Consider the following 13,531-nt stretch of genomic DNA (forward strand, 5'->3'; position numbering starts at 1 on the left):
CAAGCAAATATCGGGACAGTCCCGATAAAATCGGGACGTCTGGTCACCCTAATCCTGTGGCACCTTATAGACTAACAGACGTTTTGCAGCATGAGCTTTCCTGGGTGCTTGCATCCGACGAAGTGGGTATTCACCCACGAAAGCTCATGCTGCAAAACGTCTGTTAGTCTATAAGGTGCCACAGGATTCTTTGCTGCTTTTACAGAACCAGACTAACACGGCTACCTCTCTGATACTTAGTCTTTAAGGTGCCACAAGTACTCCTGTTCTTTATACATACAATTGTTTGCTTTAATTGAAAAATTCTTAATAAAGTATCACCCCCATCCCCAACCCCACAACCTTCCTTTTCGGCCCACAGCTGTTTCGGTGGGGTGGGGCGGGGCAGTGCTGGGAAAGGATGATTTGTTTCCATGGGGCAGGCGGCGCTGGCGGGGTGGGTGTTGTGTTTCAGGGGGTCTGGGGTGGGTAGTGTTTTGGAGGCGCTGGGGGGGTGGGGTGTTTCAGCCCTCAGCTGTTTTTTTTGGAGTAATATGGCCCTCCCAGCTTTACAGGTCTGACATATCCAGTGTCACAGGTGGAACAGATTGTTTAGCATAAGTAGTTAACACATATTGTAAGAAACCATTTACAGTGAAGTAGCCCATTAACACCACTGTAGTCATAAATTTTAAAAAAGGGGGATTCGTGGGTTACAGATTGTTGTAATAAACTTAAATCCATGATTTTTAGTGTCTAGCAGATATGAATTTAAGCTTTCATGTTCATCTTTTGAGTGTTGTGCAGGTTTCCGTTGAGGATGAGGACTGAGAAGTTAGATTTAGAGTGACAGTAGTCAGTGCATAAATTAAAGGCAGGTCTACACTACAAATTTGCAGCTGCGCTGCTATAGTGCATCTGGTGAAGATGCTCTAAGCCAATGGGAGAGAGCTCTCCCGTTGGCTTAATAACTCTACTTCCACAAAACGTGGCAGCTATGTTGGCTGCAGCTCTCTCGTTGACACACCGCTGCCTACATGGGGAGTTAACTTCAGTGTATCTATGTCACTCAGGAGTGTGGATTTTTCACACCCTTGAGTGACAGTTATACTGAAGTATGTAGTGTAGACCAAGCCTATGTTTGTTCTCACAAATCAGGCAATCAATACAGAGCAGCCCACAGTGCAACCTTTGGATCCAAAGAACCCTAAAGCTCAGGGGCGTTTAACTGTGAGATTTTGAGCTGGCCATTGCAGGGCCCAGCCACAAGACTGGGATCTGTGTTTACCTGCATCTCAGGCATGTTTGGGTTTGTGGTTGTGTTCCAGGCCCTCCCTTCAAAACTGCCTCATCTACCACAAAAGCTCTGCTCCTGCCAGGGGGCTAAGGGGCATATTTTGAACAAGCTGCCGCCATCCAAAGCCCAGGGGATGTCAGGGCCTCCGCTGTGGCAAGCGCACCAGCTAGAGTGACCAGATGTCCCGATTTTATAGGGACAGTCCTGATTTTTGGGGTCTTTTTCTTATATAGGCTCCTATTACCCCCCACCCCATCCTGATTTTTCACATTTGCGGTCTGGTCACCCTAGCACCAGCTGGGCAAGCTCCCTTCCCGCCCTCGCCCGCCAAGAGGCCCGAGGCCTCTCCCTGGGCAGCCCCTGGCTCGCGCTGCGCGTGAGAGGCCCCCGCGGGGAGATCAGCGGCGGGTCCGGCCTCGCCTAGGGCCGCGCTCCTCTACCAGGCCCCGGCTCTCGCCGCCCAGCAGCAGCAGCGCGCGCGCGGGGTGACAGAGCAGCACTGGGCGGGGAAAGGCCGCGCCCGCAGGTGGCGTGACAGGCCGCGGCGCCTCCCCCAGCGCAGGAAAAGGCGGAGTCGCGGCCCGGCTCGGGACGGGGAGGAGGAGCCGAGGCAGGCAGAAGCGGAGACGCTGTCGCCTCCAGCCACTCGCAGGGAGCCCCGCGGCGCCCGGCACCGCCCCGCGCGGGGAGGAGCGGCCCGGCTGCCCTCTGACGAGCTACGGGAGCGGCCGGCAGCAGCGGTCCCCGCGCCCCCAGGAGAGACACCCCGCCGGGCCGGCATGAGGAGCGAGCGGCGCAGCCCCAGGTGGGGCCTCTGCAGCCTGAGCCTGCTCGCCTGGCTGCTGGTGCTGCCCCCGGTGCAGGTGAGCGAGGGGCCTTCCCGGCCAAGGCGGCTTCTTCCCGGCCGGGGCGACCCCCTGGGCGGGGGAGGAAGGGCGGCGCGGCCCAGGGCTCCGGGCTCCCCTCTGCCCTGAGGCCCGTCCTCTGCTGTAGTCTCGCCGGCATCATACCTCGCCCCCCAGTCTGCGAGACGGAGCCAGGGGCTAGGAAAGCCCCCAGGGTGGAAGCGGTTGGACGTGGGTAGGGTGACCAGACAGCACATGTGAATAATTGGGACAGTGGTGGGGGGTAATAGGAACCTATATAAGAAAAAGACCCCAAAATCGTGACTATCCCTATAAAATCGGGACATCTGGTCACCCTAGATGTGGACCAGGTGGGGCTGTTAAGATGGGAGCTGTTGTCTTTTGTGCTTCTGCTTGCGTGACACCCCCGTCCTCCCATCATCCTGTAACCGGGCTGCGGTTGTGGCTCTGGTGGGCTTTCTGCTCCCACAAGTGCAGCTCTCTGCCCTGTGGAAATGCACGCGGGCCCCGCTGGGCGGTAAGGAAGTAACAGTAATTGTTGTTCTTTGGACTGGGGCTCGGCTGCGGTTTCAATGGGTGATGCCGGGCCACATGTTGGTGGAATGGGGCTCAGGTTAGGCAGGAGACGCGACTTCACTTGGGATGAGAGACCTGATGATTTTCATCTGAGCTCTTGTTGGAGCAAATTATTTCTTTTCTTCTCCCAGCCCCTCAAAAATCTGCATGTCTGGAAACGGAGATCTGATGACTGAACTAGTTTTTTGTAAAAAAAATCATTTTTATTTAAAAGGCATTGCCAAATTAAAAGTTGACACTTTTGTTCCCCTGCTAATTTTTTGTGGTTTTATAGTCACATTTTCCCTCCGTTGCTAAGAGTTTCTTTTACTTGTTGCTGTGTGGAAGTCTCACAACAGGAGAAGCTGACTCTCCATACTAGGAGAACACTGAAACTGACTATGCTCCAAGCTTGCCCTGCAAACATTTATGCACTATTAGTCCTATTGATTTAATTGGACTTGACTGCTGCTTTAATGTTTTGGGCCCTTGTTCTGCAAATACTTTATACCCACCCCCTATCTGACCCCTCTCATTTTCTGCCCCCTGAATGCCACCCTCAGAACCTCTTACCCATCCACCCCCCCTCCTTGTCCCCTGACCATCCCCTGGGACCCTACCCCCATCCAACCCCCCCCATCCCTTGACTGCCCTGACCCCTATCCACTCCCCCACACCCTGACAGGCCCCCCGGGACCCCACTCCCATCCAATCCCCTGTCCCTTGCCCCCCCCTTGAACCTCTGCCCCATCCAACTGTCCCCTGACTGCCCCCCAGAACCCCTGGCCCCCTTACCATGCTGCTCAGAGCAGCATATCTGGAGCTGCGCCTCCCGGCAAGAGCCAAGCACACTGCCATGCCGCCCAGAGTGTTGCCTGCGTGGCTGCAGGGGAGGGCCGGGGTCTAGCTGCCCAGCCAGGAGCTATGGGGCTGGGCAGGACAGTTCTGTGGGCCGTAGTTTGCTCACCTTTGTACTAGCACTTAGTATATAATAATGCAGGGGTTCTTAAACTTCATTGCACTGTGACTGCCTTCTGACAACAAAAATTACTACGGGGCCTCAGGAGGGGAGACTGAAGCCTGAGCCCTGCCACCCCAGGTCGGGGGTGAGGGTCAGGACAAAGCCAAAGCCAAAGCCCAGCCCCACCACTTCAGCCTAAGGCAGGGGGCTTGTAACCTGAGCTACACTGCCCCAGGCTGAAGCCAGCCCTGGTGACCCCCATTAAAACAGGGTCATGACCCTCTTTGGAGTCACAGCCCACAGTTTGAGAACCGCTGTAATAATATATAATACCTAGCACTTTTCATAAGTAGATTTCAAAGTGCTTCACAGTTATTTATATATTTATCCTCAACATACCTGTGAGGTAGGGAAGTATCTTAATTTTTACTGAGGCACAGAAAGGCTAAGTGACTTGCCTGAGGTTACACAAGAAGTATGTGGTGGAGCAGGGTATTGACCCTCTAGATCTTCTAGGTCCTAAGCTATTGCCCTAATCATTGGACCATCTTTTCTCTCTTGGTGTGTGTGTGTTTATATCAGTGGGTCTCAAACTTTTTTTACTGGAGACCCCTTTCACATCACAAGCCTCTGAGTGCGACCCCCCCCAATAAATTAAACATACTTTTAAATATATTTAACATCATTATAAATGCTGGAGACAAAGCGGGGTTTGGGGTGGAGGTTGAGAGCTCACGACCCCCCATGTAATGACCTTGTGACCCCCTGAGGGGTCCTGACTCCCAGTTTGAGAACCCTTGGTTTATATCTATCTCTTGATAATTCATTCTACCAATGTAAAACTTCTATATGGGGGTCCACTGTGAACTTCTTAAACTGAACAATCTCTTGGGGAGCCTGAGGCAAACTTTGGCAGGGGTACAGTGTAATTAAGTTCGAATAATATCTCAGTGTAAAAAGTGCATACAAATATACTATTTTACACTTAAGGGCTCTTTCATTTTATAATAAAAAAGGATATGATCATTCACATCATGTAATGTGTCATGGTACAGATGTAGGTTAGAGATCCTCTATGAAACACAGCACAAATGCTGTAAGATGAAGCTTTAAACAATGCAAGAAAAAATTATTTTAATGGCCTCTGTAACCTAAGATTCATTATACAGTTCAGATCTGTTTACACACGGATGTCGGGAGTTAAGCCGTCACGACCGCGGGTTAACGGACCACGGGTTAAGAGGGCCATGCTGAAATATCTTAAAATATCTATACTGTATATACTTGTATAATTATCTAGGATTACATATGTATTCACAGTGTCCCAAGTACTGCAGGCCTGTCTGCTAAACGCGCTTTGCAAGAATATAAATTCAAACATGTAATCTAATAAAAACATTATTATTACTACACAGGGTCAAAGTAACTCAGGACACTTACCAGGGTGGGAGTGGCTTGACCTCAGGAAGGGGAAGGGCCTCTGGCGGAAGGGGCAGGGCTAGGAGTCAGTATCCCCCAGCCAGCCCTTCCAGGCTGCCTGGTCTGCACCGCCCGGGGTTCCCATGGCGATTTCAAGGGCCCGGGAATTCCCTCCCCCGGTGGCGGCCCAGAGCTGCCACGGCGAAGGACCATCCTTAAAGCTCTGCCATGGCAGTGCTTTAATGGCCCTACCCTTTTTGCCTCCCCTGTCAGTGGCCCTGCTGGTAGGGTCCCTACCAGTGGGGTTGCCGACCGGGGAGAGGGGAGGTCCTTAAAGCGTTGCCACAGCAAAGGAACATCCTTAAAGCACAGCAGCGCTTTAACATTGCTACCCCTTCTCTCTCTCCTCCCCCTCCCCCCCGTCAGCGGTAAAGACATACAACACGTTTCCGCTCTGCACTTCGTGTTGATTTCAGTGTTAGTGAGCAAATCTGTAGCTCTACATAGCAAATGCCTGTATCGAGTGTTAAATAGGTAGCACTGGGAGGCATGGCGGTACTGCATGTTAAGTGGGTTTGTGCGTAAACGGGTCTGTAGTGTATATTATTTCACTTCTAAACTAACTTAGGGTAGGTCTTTAAAATGCTGCAGTGGCGCAGCTGCACCATTGAGGCACTTAAGTGAAGACGTTTCTGTGCCAATGACAGGGAAAAGTTAAGCCATGAGAGGCAGTACCTGTGTTGGGGGGAGAACCCCTCCCATTGATGGATAGGTTGGTATAACTATGTTGCTCAGGGGTGTGGATGTGGCTATAGTCCTTAAGCTAGGAGGTATTAGGAATGCCTTTTTTTTTTCTTTCCAAGCCTTGCCCAGCTCTAATAAAAGAGGAGATATGTTAATTGCAGGCCTTTCACTCAGTATTTGCTGCTTACAGTGAAAACTCTGCACTGTAACTGAGGTCTGGTGCAGATGATCTTAGTTTTGTTTAGGAAAGAATGAACAACCCAGATGGATAGATGTGCTCCGTAATCAAGGTTGTTTATTAATATTGTATGCTTTCCTTTGGTTTTGTAAAAAAGGGTCTATTTTGCCTTCCTTTTAGCAGATTGCAGCCATCTTTAGTTGCGGTCTGTATATGAAGGTATAAACTTAGTGCTTTTCAGGAAATGGTTTTTGAGGATGGTGGCAGTCCTTTTTTTATTAATGGTATATGGTTTTTACTTACATGGAAGTGTGAAGAGGAAGCAGTCAGAATAAATATTTAGCTCTTTGAATAAATGGTTTGCATTTCTGTCTTCCCAACACAATTATTTAATAAACATTTCTGTAACCTTGGGATCTATTGGTTTAGTGTTTCATATCACAACTGAGTTGAGACCTGTTCTCCAGTTCCTGCTCATCCACAGACTTGCTTTGTTACCTTGGACAAGTCACTTAACCTCTACCTCAGTTTCTCCAGCTGTAAAATGGAGACATTACTTACCCCTCTTTGTAAAGTTATTTGAGATGCTTGGATGAAAAGCTCTATATAATGTGAAAGTAATTCCTAAAGTAGTTGTCAAAACATATTGTTCAAAATGGGTGTAAAAACAAAGGGAGTCACTGAAGAGACAAATGTTTCCAGAGCTAAACAGTAAAAACAGGTGCTACTTCTGTATATTAAGGTTCTGATTTGGGCTTTGCAGTGTTCTGATGGAAGGTGGAGAGAAGGATTTTTATAAGGCAAGGGGCGATGTATAAATTGTGTTTGGGAAAGTTAATGCCTCATAGATATGGTTACAGCCTGGCAAACTGCAATCTTTCCTACTTATCTCCTGAGAGTGTCCTTCGTTCCTGTTGTGCAACAGCCCCACTACTCAAATGCAGGATATCTGAAGAGGGACAAAAAACTGTTGGAATTGTTTGGTACTTTTGTGGTTGTAGAAAAATTTTAGCTAGGAGCTAGGTACTGCCCTTGATATGCATGTAAACATTCCCACTGCTAAAGTAATTTTTACTTGTGACCAAGTCAAATTGAAACAATCAAACAGTAACCCAGTCAAACAGTAACCAGTGCATCTACTAGTCCGCCCACATTACTTTAAAAAAGTCTTCTTAACCTTTAGTTACAACTTTTGTCTGCTTTTTTATTTAACCCTGAAAGGCCATGACGCTTATGCTTATCAGTTACACTTGGCAGTAATTTCCAATCCTGTGGTTGTGTTGGGAAACTTGATCTATTAAATAGTGAATGAATTCCCAGTGAATAAACGTCCTGTTAGAGGATTTTTTTCAAGCTATTTTGGAGCAAATATGAATATTGAGAGGGGAAGGTGTAATTAGAAATTCCAACAGAAGTATTGATTGTGCATTACAGGAGGTTAGGTACAGTACATATCCGGGTCTGTATGTGTATTGGGGGAGAGGAGGGAGAAGGCAGCCCAGAAGGAGGGAAATACAGCTCTGTCTCACTGGTGCTGCTGTAATCTTACTCGCTGAATTTCTTTCAAACATTTTAGATTAGAAATGCAAGATAAGGAGGATAAGGAAAGCTGAATACGATCTTTGATAACCATCCAGTGTTTGGTGCAGGATGACAAATAATTCCTCGTTGTTATTCGTACAACACAATTATTGTTCTCTGTGTTTGCCTTGAAGTTCAGGGGTCCATCATAGTTTTTTGTTTTGTGGTGGTCAAGCCTGTCTGAAACATTAAAGAGGTTGGTCTCTGAGTTTGATATATAGGACACCCATTTAGTTCATGGGAGAAATGCTGACCTTATGTTGGAGTGGGGGTTGGTGGGTGTATGTTTTGGAATTATGGATAGGGTGTATTAACTACAAGTTTCCTTAAATGTGGTGAATTCTTTTAGCACTTTATCTTGTATTAGTAAGACGAAAACTATGTTTAGGTCAACATGAGCTAAATATTAACCTGTTTTTTTTGTGGTAACTATTTCTGCACTGCATATATAATGCTGAAAGTGTAGTAAAGTCAATGATAACTGCGTTGTGTTGCTGCTTCATGAAATAGATTTTCTTTTAGCTTGAGCTATGACCCAGTCAGCTCTCTCAGCCAAAACAGCTGAAGGAAGTAGTGATTTAGTAGGTGATATGTTTCTCTCTGTGATATCCAACCAAGGCACCAGCATGGTGTAAGCTCTTCTTGTGGATGTTCTATTTCAGATTAGATATAAAAGTGAAGTCCTGACCATGTGGTGGTATCAGACAGCTCAATGGCACTATTTCTAAAAGTAATTCCTGTAGTGCTCTGGCTGAACTTGGTTAATTTCAGAGCATTCTGCAAACCTAACCCCTCCACCCGCTTTAGTTAATTGGATGAGTCTGACTTTTCCAGGATTAAAGGTACAGTGTCAACTTGAAATGTGGTCAGTTTCAAATAAGTTGTAAGTAGTTTCAGGTACTGTACGACAACTACTTTTGACAATTAATGATTTTTTTATCATCACATTATTTTTTTAAAGCTGTGTATGCCCCTTGCTATACACATACAGAAATCCTACTAATATCAGAGGATTAAATAAGACCTTTAGTTTGTATACCTGTAACAGAGACAAGAGTAAGGTATTTTATTTTTTTTTATAACTTTTCTTTTTTCAATACTTAAGATCCAGCCTCCCTTGATATGTGTGGAACTTACTTGAGAAATTCCCTGCAACATCTTATCAATGAGAATTAAGTAGTTACTTGAACATTGATTGAGAATGGAGAGGAAATGAGCCCTCTTTACCATAATTGTAGCTAGATGGAATACTCATAATCAATTTGCTAGTCATTTGTTAATGGTTGAACGTTTTAACAGTGGCTTCATGCTACTAACTTCAAAAAGGTCTTGCAAATTTCTTGTAAATGATAGCAGGAATTGACAAGACTTTAAAAAAGGCCGTTTTTTTCTTTCGAGTTTCATTGGTTAGGATCTCTCTAATAAAGATTGTAGTGTAAATATACCCACTTTAAGGGATGGTCTATAATGACAATTACATTGGCATCGCTTCATCTCTCTAGTGTGAAAAATCCACATTCCCGAGAGATGTAGTTAAGCCAACCTAACCCCTGCGTAGACTGTGCTAGGTGGATGGAAGACTTCTTCCGTCAATCAAGATACAACCTGTTGGAGAGGTGGATTATTACAGAGACGGGAGAACCCCTTCCACCTCTGTATTTGGTGTCTACGCTGAAGCGCTACAGCTGCGCTACTATATTGTCTTAAGGGTACACATAGGACTGGTCTACATTAGGTACTTTGGTATAGCTGTATCTCTCAGGGATGTGAAAAATCCAGTGCTGAGTTGATGGAAGAAGTCTTCTGTTGACCTAGCTTCCACCTCTTGGGGAGATGGATTATCTACACTGATGGGAGCATCCCTCCCATTGGAATATGTAGAGCAGTGGTCCCCAACCTTTTCCGTGGGGCGGGCGCCGAATGACTAGCCGCCAAGGACTGTGGCCGCTGGACAAGCAGCCGCCGAAATTCCACCTTGAAGGAATGTAATCAAGAGGTGTCTCCACCAAAATCCTGCCAAATTTTGGCGGGATTTTGGCGGTAGTGCTTCTCGGTGGCATTTTGGCGGCTGCTTGTCCGGCGGCTAGTAGGCAGGCACACATGGATGCCCCGGCGGGCGCCATGGTCCCTGTGGGCACCATGTTGGGAACCCCTGATGTAGGGTATAGACAGGAGTGCTACAACTGCAGTGGTAGTGTTGCACTGCTGTAGTGTTTTAGGTGTAGACATGACCATGGCTTAAATGTTAGACTGTATTCCACTCAGACTTGCTTGGGGTGGGAGAACAGGCTGTTTATGACTGCCATGAAAATAGTTACTGGGTTTTTCTGGTCTTCGTGTAATTGTGCTTGATTCTTTAGTAGTGACGATGACCATTTGAGAGAGACAAGGTAGGTGAGGTCATATCTTTTATTGGACCAACTTTTATTGGTAGAACAGACAATCTGTGGAGCTTCACAGAGCTCTTCCTCAGGTCTGGAGAAAGTAACCAGCTAAGACACTCTGGTTATTTTCTCCAGACCTGAGGAAGAGCTCTGTGAAGCTGAAAAGTTTGTCCCTTCTGCCCATAGATGTTGATCCAATAAAATATATTACCTCATGTACTTTGTCTAATGTCCAACATGACTCAGCAACACTATGATCCACTATTTAAATGATAGATACAAGTTGTTTTTGACTAGAAAAAATACAACTCCTAACTTCTGTATTTGATTCATAATTCTACGTATTAAGTTTTACATATATGTAACACTTGTTACTTTGTACCGTTTTCTGAAAATTGAGGTTCCCCTAGTCACACAGTTAACTCCAAAATGAGCATAAATTAATATAATAAAAATCACATTGGTGGTATTTAAACTATCAAGCCAATCGAATGGCTTGTTTTCTTTACTGTCTTTGCTAAATCTGTTTTGGTGCCATGGTCAGCATGCACTTGGAAATTATCAGAAACATCATGCAAAAATATGATGTGTGGGTAGAATTGAACTGTAAACTCTTTGGGCCAGATCCTGCATTCTTTGTGCACCAAAGTTCCCATTAAATTGGAGCTTTTGGTGTGCAATGAATGGGCCTCTTATACATAAATCTCAATTCTACTCTCTCCACTGAGCACACATTGTGTAGTATGGCCTTGCCTTTATTTTATTATACTCCTATACTTGAATCTGGGACCTCCTGTTGCAGTCTCCATGACCTATTATGTATTTTAAGGATTGTGAATTCACCCAGATAACTTTCCAGCTGAAGATGCATAATGCACATGGATGCTTGGTTCAATCAGTTGTTGCCTACATACCATATATGCACACAATCTAACTTATATTCATGAAAAAATATCTTTTGTACTTAACTCTTCTAGAACTCTTCACGGTATACTTGTATAGAAGAAATACAATTAATGAGATGTTGGAATATGAAGTCAGCAAAAAAATACTTGCGACATGGGGAGGGAAACTTTTCTTTATGTCAACGGATAAAGGATGCAAAGATTTGTGAGGATGGAGGTTCTTTAGCTTGTGGGAATTTTTTCCCTTTTGGAAGGATGAAATCTGGATGGGTAGCCAGGTTCATGATCTACCTGACCAAATTCTTCCAATAAACTCCAACCCCAAATCCATTAGTAAAGAATATAATAAAAATATCAAGAATGGGTACCAGGATGGCAAAATTAAAAAGGTGGCAACACCATTTCGTTTTAAAGCACCACTGAGAAGAAAATTTCTTTATTGCATGGTGAAGTCAATTCTGCAGAGCTGACTATAGTCTGGCATCAAAGCATTCGTATAACTACTACATAATGTTGTGTCTACAGTGCAGCTTGGGGGTGTAATTCCAAGGTCAGGTAGACATCCACACACTAGCTCTGCTTGAGCAATGTGCTAGAAATAGTGTGGCCATGGTAATAAGGTGGCTGCTTTGGCTGTTCAAGATCCTAGCTACGTATGTACTCGGGTGGCCAGGGCTGGATTTACACACAGACTTTCCCACTCTGCACTGCCAAGCATGCTCCACAACCCTCCCCAGAGATCCACTCTCCCGTGCCCTGCCCCCTGGCCGCACTCACTGGCCCTGCTGGGAGGTGACTGTGTCTGCTGGACTGAGCTGGCAGTGTGGCTGGGGCTGGTCAGAGATTGCTCTGGCCCATTGGGAGTGGCACAATCAGCCAGGCTGGACCAGGAGTGGTGCCTGCCTGCCCAGGCCGGGCTCCCTCAGAACCCACTTGCCTGGCATGGCCCCCTGAGTTGGACTGCTGAGCTCTTCCCCTGCCACAGGGGGTGTGCTTTGCCTTCCCTGCTAGCAGGAGCGCATCAGCAGGGCTGTGTGGGGCTGTCTCCCCCTCAGCTGGCCCTGTCCCCTGCCAGGACCTGGGAGCAGCTTTGAATTTTTAGATGCCCCTAGAACGCCGGTGCCCCTAGGCATGTACCTACTGTGCCTAGTTGGAAATCCAGCCCTGCAGGTGACTAGCCCTAGACAATGCTTCAGAGTGTTTGTCCATGTATATATTCCACTGTTGGTGCGCAGTGTACTCGAATCTAGATTATTTTGATGAGTAGTCTGTGAGGGTCATCCTATCATCATTACCCAGTCCACTCATTTATTCATGCCCACGACTATCCATTACCTGTTTGTATGAGTGATGTACCCTCACGGCTTGCTGGCTGTACCCTGAACTCACCCACCGTATACCCCGCATTGGGGACATGACAGACTGTGTATATGTATATGCCGTCCAATACCAAAACGCTAACATCCCCCTACAACCTGTATGTTACCCCCAATGACACAATAACTGATGCCTCAAACACTTTATATCGTTTATTTTTAAATATTCTCTAATAAACTTTAAATCTGTTGGGGCTATGCCTTACCCTTTCTATGTCCTTCTGCCTCTAATCAAGGGTGGAGCAACCCCAACTACCCCTCAATTCTTTCTCACCACTTACGTTTACCAGCCTTTTTGCACAGGGTGTGGCCTGTTTATTGTGTAAATAGGTACTTAATGAATACCTAATTAGTGATTAGGTTTAGCGTTAGTAATTTGCTAGTGTTTCCTTTCTTCCCTTTTTGTAAGGAAACTGCTGCTCTGTTTGCCTGTGAATTACCATTAGTACTGGGATCAATTGCTTAAGACTGAACACTAATCTCCAGTCTTCAAAACATTGCCTTTCATGTGAAGCTGTAATGCCTCTAAATGATGGGCATACCTGATGTTTATCATGTCTGGGAGAGGAACACATTAAAGAGATGGGCCATTTGTAAATCATTTTCTAAGGCCTTGTCTACACAGTTGTCCACCACATGGCCTGGCCACAAGGCCAGTTGTTGGAATCTTGAGCATAGATTCCAAACGTACTTGACTATCTCCTGAATTTTTAAAGAACTCTGAACTTTCCATGAGCTTGTTGAGGGTACATCTTGCAGCTCTCCACCTTCCAACACAGGTGGGCAGATGCAGACAAGATCTAATAGTGCTTTCTGGCCTTAAACTCTATGACTCTACACTTAAAGGGTTTATGACAGTTTACAAATCCACCCCCCCCGCGCCCCTTTCCCTCTGGCGCACAGTTATGGAATCTTTCTCCCTGGGATCTGAATATTGCCCTCAAGGGGTTAATAGGCCTATTTTTTTGAACCTTTGGCTACATGTCCTTGTCCCTCTTTTCCATTAAAACAGTCGTCTTGGTCATAACATCAGCCAGGAGTTCAGAGGAGGTACAAACTTTGATCATAGGGCCTCAGTATATCATTTTTCATAAGGACAGGATGTCATTAAGACCTTACCCAAAATAGTCTTTCATTTACATCAGATTATCCACCTCTTTTTTTCAAAACCACATGCAGATTTCCTTAGAGTGCTTCCTTTCTGTATAAACAGAACTAAGCCGTTTAGAGCATCCTCTAGATGAGTGGTGGGCAACCTGCGGCCCATCAGCGTAATCTGCTGGCAG

General features: G+C 46.0%; 1 protein-coding gene across 1 annotated transcript in view; it reads left to right on the plus strand.

Annotated features, from left to right (window-relative positions):
- Positions 1 to 1,882: 1,882 nt before the first annotated feature.
- NPC1 (NPC intracellular cholesterol transporter 1) overlaps positions 1,883 to 13,531 on the plus strand; it is a 57,554-nt gene continuing 45,905 nt past the window's right edge. The window contains exon 1 of the mRNA XM_045003624.1: positions 1,883 to 2,139. Coding sequence (XP_044859559.1) covers positions 2,056 to 2,139 — 84 coding nt within the window. The 5' untranslated portion in view covers positions 1,883 to 2,055. The remainder of the gene's footprint in view (positions 2,140 to 13,531) is intronic.

This window comes from Mauremys mutica, chromosome 2 (assembly GCF_020497125.1).
Source record: "Mauremys mutica isolate MM-2020 ecotype Southern chromosome 2, ASM2049712v1, whole genome shotgun sequence".
In the NCBI taxonomy this organism is placed as follows: domain Eukaryota; kingdom Metazoa; phylum Chordata; order Testudines; family Geoemydidae; genus Mauremys; species Mauremys mutica.